This window comes from Poecilia reticulata, chromosome 4 (assembly GCF_904066995.2).
Source record: "Poecilia reticulata chromosome 4, P_reticulata-male-v2, whole genome shotgun sequence".
In the NCBI taxonomy this organism is placed as follows: domain Eukaryota; kingdom Metazoa; phylum Chordata; class Actinopteri; order Cyprinodontiformes; family Poeciliidae; genus Poecilia; species Poecilia reticulata.
The window spans coordinates 27,408,478-27,424,759 of record NC_088833.1 but is presented as its reverse complement, the minus strand read 5'-3'; the positions used below and the strand labels follow the sequence as shown (position 1 = coordinate 27,424,759).

Genomic DNA, 16,282 nt, shown 5'->3' with positions numbered 1-16,282 from the left:
GAGAAGCTTTTAGGTCAAAATAGGTAACGCAATTAATCTTCATTATGTAATGTTAAGGCATTAAGCTCTTCAGATCAGTCGTATGCGTTAACGTCGACAGCCTTAGCCTAAACACAATCTTCACTGGCTCCATGCTTCTGTATGGATTTGACATTGTGCAATCTATACATATTTGATTATAAACCTGTAAAAACGTCTCCTCTCTCCTAGATGCCTACCCTGTCTCAGAAGTGATCTACAAGTGGACTGAGGACGCAGCCAAGTCTGTGGTGGTGGCAGAGGAAGGCTCCAGGCTCAACCAGTATCACCTGATCGGCCAGACGGCAGGAACAGAGGAGATCTACACCAGTCGGGGTACAGCAGACAGACCGTAAACCCGCTCCGGCTGCAGAGCACAGACCCGGGCCTGGGGCCCAGTTCAGTGGGCGCACGCTAGCTCTGCAAACACAGTTTTCATCACGCATTTATGTTAACGAGAACGGCACGTTGGATGAAGAAGGTGGGAGCGTTTATGGTCTCCTCACCCTTTTTCTCAGTTTAGGTAGACGGCCATGTTTTGGTGGGTTGGTCACCGTTCCGCTCCCTGTCTGCGGACGGATTGATCGGCGTTCTGTGAGATGTTCAAAGTGCGGGACGTCGTTTTGTAGCATATTTTGTTTTAAACACAACTCTCCCCGGTGTGTCTGCTGCGTTCCTCTGTCTCCGTGTCGCTGTACAGAACATGCATGGAGATTAAACGGCACACAGGTGATCTCCACTTACTGATGAGGGGATTTCTGAAGTCTGTTGGTGCCAACGGATTCATTTATCAGACAGAAGAATGAATATAAATGCACCCCACACTTTTCTGGTTTACATTGGTGATACATTTTTAAAATTATATATTTTCCTTTCAGTTGACAATCACGAGGCTCTTTGTGCTGGTCAATCTGATACAACTCCATACTTATATAGCTTTAATATGTCAAAATGTGGGGGGGGGGAAAAATAAAAAATTCAACATTTTTGTTTGGTGAAATGCAGATAAAGTATATAATAATAGACCCAGCACACAACAAACCAAAGAGGATGTGTCATGTTAGGAGAGAGGAGAATCTCCTTGACCTTTCACTTTGCTTTGCTGCTGCTTGGCCCCAATAACCTGCTGCCATTGCAGGAACAGCACATCTGGGTTTATACTACTGTACTCTACAGCAAAATGTTGAGACACTGAAACAAATCTTTGGAGAAAATAGGCCAAGCAGTAAGACAGTGGGCCTAAGCACACAGTTTAATCTGCCAAAGAATGATTAAAGAATACAGTTTATATTCTTATGAGGGCAAATCAAAGCTTTGACCTCAATCTAATAGAAATTTTCCTTAAGAAGCTAAAAGGAGCATTTTTACACCAGAAGACCCGTAAACATCTCATTGTTTGCTTTGGAACAGTGAGCTAAAATCATACAGAGCTGCTCATGTCTGGTAACTGGTTTACTGGGTCGGTCCAGTTCAAGAGCTGAATCATGGCACAGTGTACAAATTCAATGAATTTCAAGACTTGGGTGCTTGGGAGCTAAAGCTTTTCCTCTGCCTACATCTCCCAGAATGCTTTGCAGTTCTGGATCGGAGTTCAGTGAAATTATTGAACATTCTATCAGATGCGTTATCTATTGGTATATTGATGTATATATCTATTGTTGTTGATTTATTGTCCAGCCCTAAGCATGTGTGAAGCATGTGTCAAACTCAAGGCACCTGGGCCAAATCTGGCCCACGATAACCTTTTATGTGGCCCCACTAAACACAAGATGGCTGAATAAAAATAGAGTCATTTTGAGAGATTGTGCAGATTGTTATCAAGATAACAGTTGTCTGCTTAAATGTTATTTTACCAGTCAAATCCAAGCAGGTTTTTTTATCTGTATACTGCCACATTACATCACTGTGAAAAGATGTTCAGTAATATTTAACTTTAAGAAGCACTCACTGAATACAGAGACGGCTATTTATTATTATTTAGGGTTTCCCTCAGTGTATTATAAGCCTGGCGGGCCACCAGGCTTTACTTACCTCCCGCACAAGGCTAAGTATTGTTTGTTTCCTTTTTTATATACAAAAGTAACAGTGATAGCAAAGATGGGTTATAGAGTTTCTTTGGTGAAACCGTTGGAAGCATATTTTAAAATTTCTTGCCAACTTTAAACTTTTTTTTAGCACAAAGCATGATGGGCCGCTGAACGCCCTACTGCCTGTACCACCGGACTTAGAACGTTTTCTAGGGGAAACCCTGTTACTTTACTGGGTTTTATCCATACAGTCTGCCGCAACCCATAATTTTAATACATTCAGAATATACCGTATTGATCCTCAAGAGGAAATTGCTTATTTGTTGACAAGCTCTTCACATCCAAAGTGTGAAATATTGGCAAATACAAACGTAGCAATTGGTAATATAAAGTGTATAGCACAGGTGTGAAATTAGAAATGATTTAAAAATGACCTAAATATAAAATAAACAAAATGGAAATATTTGACTATAAACGAGTTCAGAGTAAACTTCAACATAAAGACATTCAGAATTTTATAGTCTGATGGATACAAGCAGGAATGATCTGTTTATGATCGTGACGCGCTAAATGAGTTTGACACTCCTACCGTGAAGCAAAAGTTTATACCAAATGTAAGAATGCGCTTTCTTTTTTAACATGGATTCAGTTGTTCCACATGTTGGATGTGATCAAATCTAAGTCATTTAGGGTCACCACCTTTATTCAAAAATGTGGAACAGTGGGCGAGAACCTTGAGGAATCAACACAGCAGCTCCAGCCTGGACGTGGTTTTTATCATCATCATTACGCTCAGCGTTATTACAGCCTGCAACGCTAAAGTTGCTGTGGAAAGGAAATGTTTTCAAATCAAGCTGGATAAGAGGCAGTGGGGGGGGGACAATGAATGAATCTCCAGGATTTGAGTGCGCCTCCCACACACAGCCAGCTGTCTCTGGGGCTGTCAGGAGGAGAGCGGGTGGGGTGAGGGGGAGGGGGACAAAAAAAAAAAAATCACTTATCCGTGGTCTTAGCCACTGGGTCTGTAGGGTTAATCCGTATGCAGGCCCATCAGTTGTGCTTTTACCGAGTGACATCACAGCGCAGGGATTGGCTGCTGTGGAAGCGACGGAAGGGTTGGACGGGACGGCATCTGCTTAATTCCCTTATGTAAAGAATAATACTTTTGGTTTTTGGTTGTTACTCTGTCACAAAGGAGGAGGGGAGAGGAAGAGGGGCTTCCCAAAGATGTAAACAGAGGTGCTATGCCCTGTTTTCGCCGGGTGATGTGTGAAAGAAAAGCATTTTATGACCACACGCATTAAATTTTATGACCACACGCATTAAATCGGAGACAAATCCGGGCGCGTTCACTGGGGTGGGAAATCCTGGAGCAGAGCAAGTTCTGAAGGGTGCGGCCCGTTTTTCACACGTAGCAAAAACGCTATCTAAAAAGGGAAGGCGAGTCACCCAGAGCCAGCACGCTCTTAATTAGCCGAGCTAATCTGAGGTTCAGACCCTCCTTAGCGGGCCCAGAATAGCTCAGCAGTGAGCTGGGCGCACACGTGGTGAAACTGACCCCCCCGGGTCTCACCGGTTGAACCGCACTGGATGCAAATACGGCTGCAGGAGCATAAGTTGTGATAGACAAACGTTTTTTTGTTTTTTTTTATGCTTGTTTGTTTTTGTTTTTAAATGCATGATATTGCTTCCAGATCACAGCTCAATCAACAGATGGCGTGGATCTGTACTCACCAGTTGACCAGCATGGCCGCGTTGTTCTCCGCTATAAATGGTAGCTCCCCACTGACGCTCCAGAACCCAAACAGTAAAATCCACCACAACCGCATTTTGTTGTTTGTTTGTTTGCTTGTTTGTTTGTTTGTTTAGACCCGGGAGGTTTCCATCCACTTTCAGTCCCAGAAGGCAGTCTGGTCAGGTCAGATCACAGCAGACCCCCCCACGCCGTGCCCCCTCAGAGCAGGGCTGCAGGCCAACAGTCCACAGAGTGAAGGCAACCCGGGAACTCCTTTCACCGACGGCATGATGCCGCTTGTTGCATCGCTGGCACCGTCCACAAACTTTGCTCCCGTCCCGTCACGTCCCCCCTCCTTCACCCTCCACTTTGCACCTGCATGCAGTCAGGGCCGCCGAGCCAGGTCCAATTCGGCGTTCTCGCTCAGGCGAGGCGGGGATGAACGTCCCCAATCAAGAGTGGCCTGGCTTGACAGAATGGGATGGACTGTGTTACACACGCACGCGCACACACACGTACGTGGTGCTTGCACATAGAAAGAGAGAGAAGGAGAGACTGAGAGAGAGAGAGAGAGAGAGAGAGAGAGAGAGAGAGAGAGAGAGAGAGAGAGAGAGAGAGAGAGAGAGAGAGAGAGAGAGAGTGCAGATTGTGACAAGGGATTAGCGAGACAGAAAAATCCGATTTTGCCAGGAGAAAGCAGCAGTCATCTGTGGATTTTCCATAGTTTATCAGACTCGGCAGCTCGACAGGATTTCACAAAACAAGGAAATCATTCAAATGCAATCTTCACTTGATTAACAGGATACGATGATTTTCTCCCCAACCCAACAACCTACTTTCTCTTTCCCTGTAAAAATAAATACATGAATTATTTAAAGGAGGGAACTCTGGTCAATGTCAGATAATATGACAGAAAAGCAGATAGTTAACGGCAGGAAGTGCAGCCAGCATTACAATTTATTATTATTATTATTATTATTATTATTATTATTGTTAATACTACTACTACTACTACTACTACTACTACTACTACTAATAATAATAATAATAATAATAATAATAATAATAATAATAATAATAATAATAATAATACAAGATAAAGCGGTCTTGTCATTGTTGCACTCGGAAAACATCACAAACGTCACTGTAAGCGATGGTACTAAGAAAAATGTGTTGATATTTTTTACACATATTTTCTTAATTAAAAGTAGAACTTTGTTATTTTTGTATTTGTGCCGTTTAATGTATTTCTAATAATGTACAAAAGTGGTCAAGTGAAAAATCTGCACATTGTGCCTTTTTTATTATTATTAGATTAATCCATTACTACAATAATCGTTAGTTGCAGCCCAAATCACAATAATTACTATATAATTTTGTGATTAAAAACAGAAAATCCCAGACAGAGAGTGTGGGAAGAGTAGTAAACACCAGTCTTAGTCATGTTTATTTCTACTGGAAGTTACTGAAAGTATGGTTTTGTATGAGGATTGAAATCTGCCCATTTTTTTTCAAAGTCCCTTTTTAATCTGCGCTTCATTTGAATGGAAAAGCAGAAACTGCGCAGAGAGAGGGCGTGCAGTGCGAGGCTGTGTCTGAGTCACCAGAGTTCACCGGCGGGATGACCCAGAAAGAGGAGGTTTATTAGGCAGGGCGGGCCGGGCAGCACACAGGTGCTTTATGAGAGGAAGAGAAAGAAATGTCACAGGTTGAGTGTGCTCTTAGTTTAAAACAAACAAACCACAGCGTAGTGGTTTTCATCAGCCATCAGATCAAAGTTTCAAGTTTCTTACGACAGCAAACTGTTATTTCTTGGATTTAAACGTCGCTCGGGCCCGCCGGCTTTTTTATTTTACATTCTTCACAAAGCAGAAGCAAAACTTTAAGTGACAAAACGTAAACCTGTTGTGACGAGAAGGGAAGATGTGTGAGAATCTTACAGCGAATTAGGGCCACATTTATCTGTTATCTCAGGAATCAATTATTTTATCTGTTATTCTGACAATCGATTAATCAGATTAAAATGGCCACTTTCTACAAATTTTTCATTGAACAGTTTTAGAAAATACACTAAGCAATGCGAATAAACAAACAATAAAATTTCTTTTTAAATAAGAAAGTGAACATTTTTATTGCCTTTTATGCAATAATGTAGCATTTCTATAGTTTATGCTTGATCATGTGTAGCAAAGGAGGAATTTACAGCTAAAAAATACATCTAATATCAACATGTGAAAAGCTCAGGGTTTTCTGCTTGACTTTAACAAGTCAATACAATTTATAGCTGATCAGTTGACTATTTTTTTGGACTAACCGATTGACTGTATATCAAAAGGGAGTTTTTTTTTCGTTTGTTTTTATTGTCTGTTAGCGCTGTACTGATATTTGAACCAGGGGAAATTAAAACGACCATTTCTAGGCAGAACATATTTACAGACAAAAAACTATGTTGGTTTTTTTTCTCTTAAATGCAAAATGGATGTGTTTATGTACAATTTTGGATTAATTATTTCTCTGAATATGTTCTTTCAGAAACAGTGTTTTTTTTAGACTTTACACTCCAGTTAACGATTAACCGATTGCTAAATTAGCTGATAATTATTCCCGAAATCGAAACATCACAGTTAATCTGATTAATCGTGTCAAACGAGTACTTAAAAAACAAAGAAAAGAGAGGAAAAAGTCTTAACGAAAGTTTGAAAATCCAAACAAACTGTAACTAATATTTAGATTTTTTTAAAATAAAGGTTGTAGTAGCTCTACCTGACATTACAACATGTCCATACAGTTTAAATATAACTTTTCAAGCATTTGCCATCTTCTCACTATAAAATTAATGCGAGCCGAGTTAACAAATATCTCCATTATATTTTTCTAAAGTTCTGACAAGCTTCCTGTCTAACCTGACAAAGCTCTCATATTGTTCCCAGCAGCTCTTCTACCTGAATGTACTGTTTTAAATAAACAGCAAAAGCACATGGAGAAATGACAATCCATCTGTTTTGTTGTCTCCAGGCGAGTACACGGTGATGATGGCTCACTTTTACCTGAAGAGGAAGATAGGCTACTTCGTCATCCAGACCTACATGCCGTGCTTCATGACTGTGATTCTGTCCCAGGTTTCTTTCTGGCTCAACCGAGAGTCGGTGCCAGCAAGGACCGTCTTTGGTGAGTCTGGACCACGCGTCGAGCCGTGCGACGGCTGAAATATTTTAGCTGAAACGGCAGTAGGAGGATTCCCACAGCTTCAGAGAGACATTTAGCTGTTCTTTCCATGATTAGAGGCTGAATATTTCTCTGTAGGGATTTTTTTTTCTTACTACTACTGCTTGATCTGTTGATAATACTCTCCTACGCAGCCAGCTGTTTTCCATGCCTTAATCTGCTGTAATAGAAACAGAACTGCAACTCTGATATCTAAGACTGACCCAGTTTTCTCTCTCACTGCCAGGTGTGACCACGGTCCTCACCATGACCACTCTCAGCATCAGCGCTCGAAACTCCCTTCCCAAAGTGGCCTATGCCACCGCCATGGACTGGTTCATTGCGGTGTGCTATGCCTTCGTCTTCTCAGCTCTCATTGAATTTGCCACAGTGAATTATTTTACCAAAAGGAGCTGGGCCTGGGACGGGAAAAAAGCGATGGAGGCCCAACAGCCCAAGGTACGTGCGCTGGGTTTGGTATCAAAATATGAAGATAGGGATTCAGAGCTAAACGTTTGAAAAGTTTGTTCAAAACTTGCTGAGCTATTAGAAAATGAGCATGATCAGGAGAAACATTTGTGGAAAATGCTTGAAAATGTTCATTTTTTTAAGGTTCACTGGCACTGCTTTAATCAAACTAGAAGGTCCAGTTTGATTAAGTTCGATTGCATCAGAGTTGCAATCAAACTCTGATGCTGACCAAAAAACCCAACTCTGGTCCGCCTAAAAACATCGCTTTCTATTCGGTTGAAGTGAACTCTGGCGTGTTTCGAATGCCTATGTGGATTAAAGTGGACCGGAGACCGCTCCACAACAATAGCGCTGGGCATTCTGGGTAAATACAACCAAAACAAATGCTTGCGTCTAGCACTAGCGGGCGAAATGGCTCGTTTTCTTTTACTAATAACACAATAGAAATCCTACATCTGCAAAAAAAAAATGATGCTACTCCATTTTGTTTACATTTTGTGAGGAAGAAAGTTGCATTCATGTTTTTGTGTCATTTCCTTCAGTAGTTCTTGATGCAGCGCCACTGCAAGTGAGGAGGGGAACGGTTTTTTTTCAAAGAGTTTAGTTTGTTTGACACAGTTAAATGTGAAAGAGAGCAGCACCAGCTTAAAATGTAAAACACTGCAATTTGGTCCCCAATTGAACCTACCGGACTGTCAGGAAGACTAGTCCAGTAGACCCTTAGTCCAAACCAAGTGCAAAACCTTCAGGTTTTACTTTTGTTCCATATATCACCTTAACTTATATTACCAATATTTACCACCACAGTTTTATGAGAACCACAGCTTGTTCCTTTCACCGCAGAAAAAAGACCCATTGGCGTTGTCCATGAAGCCCAACAACACTTGCTCCACTGGTGTGAACTACACAGCCAACCTCACCAAGGACGCGTCCATCTCCACCATTTCAAACAGCACAACTATTCAGCTCAAACCGTCTGAAAGCAAGGCTCCGGACCCCAAAAAGACTTACAATAGCGTGAGCAAGATCGACAAGATGTCCAGGATTGTGTTCCCCGTGCTTTTTGGGACCTTCAACCTGGTGTACTGGGCCACGTACCTCAACAGAGAGCCAGTGATTAAAGGAGCCGAGTGAGTTCTAGACTGAGGGCCAGTGATGACGAGAACTTAATCAACAAACGATAATGCCAAGCACTTTGTCCTTGTACCATAATTGTTGTTCTTTTAAGATATTTACAAGTTATTGCATGTGTGTTGCTTCGGGTAAGTGCTGCCATGTTTGCCTTGAGTTAGTACATGTATGATTACCGACCTAAAAGATTAACTTATGATTGCTCATCCAGAACTTGGTTATACTTTTTTTAAATTTTTTTTTATTTTGAGCATTTGGCATTTGTATTCTGTCGTTTAGTTTTGAGTTGGAAATGGAACAGCAAGGCCAAATGCTATGCAAAGTAAAAAATTTGTACTGTATCATTCAAAACCGCTTTTTATCTTTGTAAAGTCTTTGTACAGTAAATATTAACCTTGAGGTCCACGAATGTGAAACAGGACCAAGGCAAATGTAACTTTGCTTTCTTGTTAAAAGCAGCCGAATAGCCATGCTGAATGTGTTGCCTTCAGAGTGTGATAACTCCTTATGAATGCACTGAACTCTGCACTCAACCTTACTCTGAAACCTGGTTCAGAAAGTTCATTTAGTGGACTCTACTTGTTCACGTTTTCTTTTTTTATTTATTTTATGTTTTTTACTTTTCGATTTACGGTGGCTTGTCCTCAATTGAGTTTAGTCAGTCTGAGTTTTTGTTTAAGTGGAGATGAAAGCGGGAAACGTTTAAAGCGAAAGTGGTGTGTTTCTAAACTGTGAGGTTAAACTCTGTATATATGTAAGTACGGGAGTAGCTTATAACAGTAGTATATTTGCCCTGCTCATAGAATAGCACCACTAGGCCAGTAAAGTTTGCACTTATATCGATGTAACGCTTACACAACAGCATTGTTAGTTGCTAGTTTTAGTGCTTAAAAAGAAAATGAGCCAAGTAGTTTAAACCCTGGCAAGTTAAAAAGGTTTTATGCTTACAAAAACATTCAGTTTTTTTCATAGATATAAGTTTGTTTCTTTGGTCTTTTATACAAGCTAGCATACTTGATGATTAGCCTTCAGAAAAAGAAAAAAAATCCTGTTTTGGCATGAAAATAAGACGGACATGTGCTGGGACATTTAAGAAAAAGCGCCATGACCACACTAATTCACATTACTTTGGTTCAAATAGAAATATTTAACAATATTAATAAAAAAAACAGCTACTACCTGATGTCTTTAGCTTTGTTTAGCTTAGCTTAGCCCTATTTAGCATAAAGACAAGCGTATGGGGAAAAACAACTAGCCTGCTGTTGCTTCATTTTATTCCATTCATGTGTCATGCTTTTATTTTTAAGTTACTTAAAATACTCTTAGTTCAAGTGACCCACAAACACAAACTGTTAGCTTGATAGCAAGCTGGCTCATATTAAATGCTAATCGACTGCAGTTTAACAGTTTTCGAGGTGATTGGCATGTTGATGGCATGTGTCAGTACTTATGGCAATGTAGTAAATTTAAGATTTTTAACACATTGAAAAACATAAATTGTTAGATTTGGAGTTTTGTTTTCATATTTGTGTATTTTTAGACATTTAAATACAGCCATGCTTTCTTTATTTCATTTTAAACTGAGCCTTACCATTTCATATCTGCATTCGACATATGAGTGGCCATGATGTTTTTTTTTCAGCGTATTTAAAAACAAAAGCTATATTTATTGTACCCATATTTTCTTTTTCCAATAAGGGAAATCACTTTAACAGAATAATGGAATGTAATGGGTTTTTTCCACCCATATCTCAGAAAATACAAACGTTAGTTTTAGCTGAATTTGCTTTAATGTCCAAACTTTATCATGTGACCTAATGCCTGCTTTAGCACAGTTTCTTTTTTTTTAGAAATATTGTATTATGACATTGAAGTAAACAGAAACTGTCTGTGCTTTAACAGCAAATACCTGAAGCAATAAATAACGCTGAAGTGAATGACAATTTATTTTGTGCTCGTGCTAAAAATTTCAACATTTTACCTGTATTTAATTAGGTTTTCATCAATCTGCCAGTCATCTTTCTTAATAAATGCATTGCTTTAGTTTTTTTATCCCATTTTTCATGTGACAAATGTCAAGGCCTGTGCTAATGTCAAGAACGTGCACTTTGTTCTGTACCTGATTCCAATAAAGCTTCACTCGCACTGTCTTCCGGCTCTTAGTGCTCAGTCATAATAAAGCAATAATGTGGCTGCTGACATTTAAGCCTTAATGAAGGGCTGCTAACTGATGTTTCATTCATTCTGAATTACTCCACACTGAAAGAAAAGTGGTATGTAAACAAGTGAATCCAGATTGTCTACACTTAATAAAAATAAAAATAATCTGTTCATTTTCTCACGGTGCATCATGAAATCAAACTGAACTCTCCCTGTTTAAACCTGTATGCATATTTTATAGAGTCATTGCACATAGAGTAAAATATTTTAAGACTTGTTTTGTGTAATTTTTATGTTTATGACTTACACATAACAAAAACACCCAAAGTTCTATGTTGCAGAAAATTGTGATATTACATAACATATTTTTAAAAATATTATAGTTATTATGGCCTATACAACCATATGACTACTGACTTTGACAGATGTCCAGAAGACAATTGTTGAAGCTATAAAAGCTCTTTGCTGGCTCAAGTGTTTTCATAGAAAGTTGGGTGGAAGGAAAAAGTGTGATAGGTAAGACGCACTGGAAATTGGTGTAACTGCAACTTTGAGACGATTGTCAAGCAAAACTGATTCAAGAACTTTCACGCTGTCTGAAGAACAGGTAGTGTTTTCATTCTATAACATATGCAAAAATATGCTGCTTAACTGCATGTGAGTCTACAAATTTGTGGATATGCGGAACTCGACGTGACAAGACCTAAACGTAATCCTAGTTGATAGAAACAACTTTGTGCTTGTTCTGCTCGGCCTTTGATTACACAGACGCCTCGTCTGCAGTTGTTGGACTGCTAAACCCATCTTGGTGGAGGGGGTCTCTCTGCTGCAGTGACATCTGGCTCACATCTGCTGGTCAAGGATTTAGCTCCGTTTAAGTTGCTGTTTTCCGTTCGGTGGGGTCGCAGTTGACGTCAAATTAAGCCATCGCTGATGGCACCAAATGACATCAGTCACAGATTGGAGCATCAGAGGGAAAAACACAGAGAGGGGAGTGAATATCAAATCTTGGGAGACGTACCAAAAAGTGGAGATGATGCTGCAGGCTTTAGAAGTGATGGAGTATTTAAAGGGCCAGTATTGTTTGTTTTCAAGCCAAATATTGTTATTTTGTAGCACAATCAAGAACTTTCAGTGGTTAAAAAAAATGCTTTATATATGAAACAAAGAAATTTCAATTTGTAATTTAATGCCTTGAATTTGGGCCTCTGTCTCTTTAAAAACTCCTGCTGTTTCTGAAACTCCACCTCCAGGAAGTCATCACAACATGGCTCCTCTATTGACCCTTCAACAACATTTTTACCAGCATTTTCCTGAGCAGTAGCTCCTATAATGAGCTCATATATTTCACAGTTCCTCCAGGTGTTTGCTAATTGCTGCTGGCTAGTCTGAAGGAGCTGAGTGGGGGAGTAGCGAGGGAAGGGTGCTCTGTGAGCTCAAAACAGTAGATTTTACATAATACTGTCCCTTTAAAGGAATAGCCCAAGTTTGGAAGTTGATAAGCAAGGTTAGAATAGGAGGATTGAGTTGATTTACCATGTTTTTGAGAGAATGATGCTAATATTGTGGGAAAAAAAAAAAAAAATATATATATATATATATATATATATATATATATATATATATATATATATATATATATATATATACATAAAGAAACTGTGTAAAAATAGGTTTTCTTTACATAGCTACAGCAAAAACTGAAAAGATAAAAAAAAAAATCCACCAGAATTAAATGTAAATAAACATGAAAATGGACAAAAGAAAATATATTAATGACATCTGGAATCAAAACGAGGACATCTTGCAGATAAAAAAGCATTTTCGTATCATGTTGTTGCCACCAGCAGGCTTCATAGAAACTTAACTTCAGGGTGAAGTTTAGTGGAAGGAAGTTCACACACGGTTATAGAAACAACATCCCCAGAGAATGATACTGTTGCCATGATACCATGTTCCACTGTGGAGACGGTATGTTCAGGGCCAAGTGCGGTGTTGGCTTTCTGCCACATGTCACACCTTTTTTTGTTGTTTTGTTTAGTTTCTTTTTAAATGTGCCAAAAATTTCCTTTTTTTTTTTCTTCTGAACAGAGCGCTTTCTTCTTTCATAGCTTTACGTGTCCAATGTTTGGCTTGTTGTGAAATTTGAACCAGACCATCGCTTTTTATTCAAAAACAATTTCTCTCTTCTGAGCATTTTTTGCATGAATTTGAGGAGCACACAGCTCTTGCCTGATGTTTTATTCAAGAGCATCAAAGAAGGGAAAAGACAAACGCAATCTACACTTTTTAGATTCGGTTTGAAAACCATTTAACACTACTTCTTGTTAAATGGTTTCCCCCTCCCCTCTATCTTAAAATCTGGATGAAACACATTAACGCTGCTGTAAACGTCACAATCTGGAAAGGTCTGGACACGTTTGTAATGCACGATGTTTTCCAGGAAACACATTAAAAATGTACTTTAACCCATTTGAATTTGGTCCAAACGGTTGGAGTTATGCAGCGATTATGATCAACTCTACTCTTTAAGGGGTGGGGGTCACATACTATTTTAGCATATCATTTCTTTAAGAGAGCGAATGCATCGCACACACTCAAGCTTTTCTATTGAGCAGACTGTGGGATTAGCATGCAGAGTGTATAGGTGCACATGCTAAATATGCAGGGCAGGTAACAGCACAAATTAGGCTCATGGGTGATTTCATCTTACATAAAACTTAAAAAAAAACAACTATAAGTTCATTAAGCTCATATTTATTCTGAGTGCAGCCCATTAAATCCATTTGCTGATTCCTTCTGGGCCCGTCAGGTTGGGCTTTATCTTTTGCATTATGCTAATGTATGGCTGTGAGTAGGTGATCATGTGGCTAAGTGGGGAAGTGGAAATGATTGCTGGTTTCATTCCCAGCTCGACCGCTTTTCAAAGTTGTCCTTCAAAGCGACGCTGAGGCCCTACAATTGCGTTTCCATAGGAAACAAAAAACAACAACGCATGTGCAGACTTCAGAAACTCAAGAAACTCAAGAAAAAAGTTACATGTTAGCAGCACAACATTGAGGGTTGATATGTTTTTGTTTTTTATTTCAGGTCTGTGCAGTTCTCACTTTAGCCACTAGAGGGTGATAGAAGTCAGGCAGCAGCAGCAGCGAAGCTCCACAGTCTACGACCAGAGCAGCTCAGGCTGCAGAGCTAACGCACGTGTTGGCTCTGCAGCTGAGATGCTAAAGCTAAAGCGCCCTCTGACCTCTCATGCTGCAGATGCTCCACGTGTGTAGCATCTCTCACACACACCTGCAAACCCAGGAATACTCAAAGTACATCGGCAAAGAGGTGACTTTGATTCGTGTCCATTTCTGTTTCACTCAATTCAGGGTTTCAGTGTTTTAAATTTATATAGAAACAGGTGCTTCATCATCACTATGGTAATTCTATGGTAAAACGGCGGCAGCTGTGGTTGCCAGAATTAAAAATTACTAGATTTGTTTTTCTTTTTGTGGTTAGATGGCAGTGTGATTTTTGATTTTACTGTTAAAAAATCCTGCTGGAGTCAATATCCACTGTAAAAGAAAATGTTTTAACTTAAAGGGCAAAAAAAAAGGTTTCTCTAAAATGAACCTTAAAACAATCTACATTAATTCTAAATTGTTTTATATTTTACGGATTTTTCCTGATACAAGCAGCCGAAATGGGTTTCCTCCGCAGGGTGGCTGGGCTCTCCCTTAGAGATAGGGTGAGAAGCTCGGTCATCCGGGAGGGACTCAGAGTAGAGCTGCTGCTTCTCCACATCGAGAGGAGCCAGTTGAGGTGGCTCGGGCATCTGGTCAGGATGCCTCCTGGACGCCTCCCTGGTGAGGTGTTCCGGGCACGTCCCACCGGGAGGAGGCCTCGGGGAAGACCCAGGACACGCTGGAGGGACTATGTCTCTCGGCTGGCCTGGGAACGCCTTGGGGTTCCCCCGGAGGAGCTGGAAGAAGTGGCTGGGGAGAGGGAAGTCTGGGCCTCCCTTCTGAAGCTGCTGCCCCCGCGACCCGACCCCGGATAAGCGGAAGAAAATGGATGGATGGATTTTTCCTGTCATCATTTTACTGCTCATCCTTATCAAATATATATTTCTTTCTTTTCTATATCTTATTCGCATTACCGATATTTTATATTAATTGCGGTATTTATTGTGTAAAACTTATATCTAAACTCGAATTTGTGCGGTTATTTTACATTTTGTACTTAAAAAAACTTTTTAAATGACATTCCTGCAGACAAAAGTAAACTTTTTTATTGTATAAAGGGAAATGTACTGCGCATATGGCAAATAAACGCTGAACAATGAAGCAGGGTAGTGGCATCATCATGCTGAGGATTTTGAATGGCGCTCTGCTTGTTCCCGTAGAGTATTTAGGCCAGTTTTTCAGGCTTTGCATTCGAAGAGAATCGATAAAGACTTTTGTTTTCTTATGTAATATTTATCGGCTGTGTCGAAACACATCGGGGACCGGAGGTACAAAGCTCAACAAAAAAGCATTTCCGTGCAGGTGTAACGACTCCTGGGTGACGCAGACTTCGCCTCAGAGGAGTTCTCTATTTTTTTATTTTTTATTTTTTCTCAGCTGATGAATTCTCGCCTCTCAGAAAACGCAGCTACCGTGCGCACCTGCGTAAATGGCGCAGCGCCTTCCGCTGTGGGTGGAGGAGCGCTGCAGTCCTCACCGGTGACAAACTGCCGAGTTTGTGTCTGGTGGGGGGGAAACCCGCCACCACGGAAGGATATGAATGGGTTTTTATTATTATTATTATTCACACCGAGAGACATATCGGCTTGGATTGGAAACTATGAAGCCCCCCTCCTCCCGCTCCTGTTTCCGCTCAGTGCTGCGGTGACCGCGGAGTGCGCACAGGCACCGTCCGCTGACACGTCTCTGTCTACTTGTTCTCCCTCCGAGAAACATGACGCGCGCTTCCCTGGCTGGCGTCGGACTTCTGTCGGTCCTTTTCACCTGGTAAGAGGCGCACCTTGTTTCTTCTTCTTCTTCTTTTTCGTTTTCTTCCAAAAAAAAGAGAAAAGAAACGGATTTCCATATCCTCGCTGCCGGGAGGCTTTGAAACTTTCTGTCTAAGTTCCTCTAAACGCACGCTCTCCGTTCGTCCGGTTAAACATGAGCTTCTTTCCTCCCCTCTCTCCAGTTCTTTAGCAGTGCAGTATGAGGAGGACTACGAGGATGTCACTGTGAACCAAATGCTGGCTCCTAAATCCCAGGAAACGGACACCACGGAAATCCTCAATAATTTACTCAAAGAGTATGACAAGAAGCTGAGGCCGGACATTGGAGGTAAGACCCGCTTTTTTTGGGCGCATCAAAATAAATTGGGTGGGGGGGAAAAAAAGTTAATTATGGTTCTGAAAATCCGTTCCAAAACTGAACATTTACATTATATGGATTCTACTACTGAAATATTTCATGTCTACTTATTAGAAAATTTGAATTTTACATAAGACAAATAATAATAATAATTTTTTAAAAAAGATTTTCAATATAAA

General features: G+C 40.3%; 3 protein-coding genes across 5 annotated transcripts in view; 2 read left to right on the top strand and 1 right to left on the bottom strand.

Moving 5' to 3' along the window:
- gabrb3 (gamma-aminobutyric acid type A receptor subunit beta3) overlaps positions 1 to 5,136 on the bottom strand; it is a 61,271-nt gene extending 56,135 nt beyond the window's left edge. The window contains exon 1 of the mRNA XM_008407635.3: positions 3,780 to 5,136. Coding sequence (XP_008405857.2) covers positions 3,780 to 3,874 — 95 coding nt within the window. The 5' untranslated portion in view covers positions 3,875 to 5,136. The remainder of the gene's footprint in view (positions 1 to 3,779) is intronic.
- gabra5 (gamma-aminobutyric acid type A receptor subunit alpha5) overlaps positions 1 to 10,736 on the top strand; it is a 33,730-nt gene extending 22,994 nt beyond the window's left edge. For all 3 annotated transcript variants that reach the window (XM_008407637.3, XM_081606615.1, XM_081606616.1), the window contains exons 7-10: positions 211 to 354; positions 6,796 to 6,948; positions 7,232 to 7,443; positions 8,299 to 10,736. In XM_008407637.3, coding sequence (XP_008405859.1) covers positions 211 to 354; positions 6,796 to 6,948; positions 7,232 to 7,443; positions 8,299 to 8,589 — 800 coding nt within the window. In that variant the 3' untranslated portion in view covers positions 8,590 to 10,736. The remainder of the gene's footprint in view (positions 1 to 210; positions 355 to 6,795; positions 6,949 to 7,231; positions 7,444 to 8,298) is intronic.
- A 1,679-nt stretch (positions 10,737 to 12,415) lies between these two features.
- Positions 12,416 to 16,282, top strand: part of gabrg3 (gamma-aminobutyric acid type A receptor subunit gamma3) — a 54,358-nt gene continuing 50,491 nt past the window's right edge. Inside the window, exons 1-2 of the mRNA XM_081606614.1 lie at positions 12,416 to 15,743; positions 15,928 to 16,073. Of these exons, the coding sequence (XP_081462740.1) occupies positions 15,691 to 15,743; positions 15,928 to 16,073 (199 nt within the window). The 5' untranslated portion in view covers positions 12,416 to 15,690. The remainder of the gene's footprint in view (positions 15,744 to 15,927; positions 16,074 to 16,282) is intronic.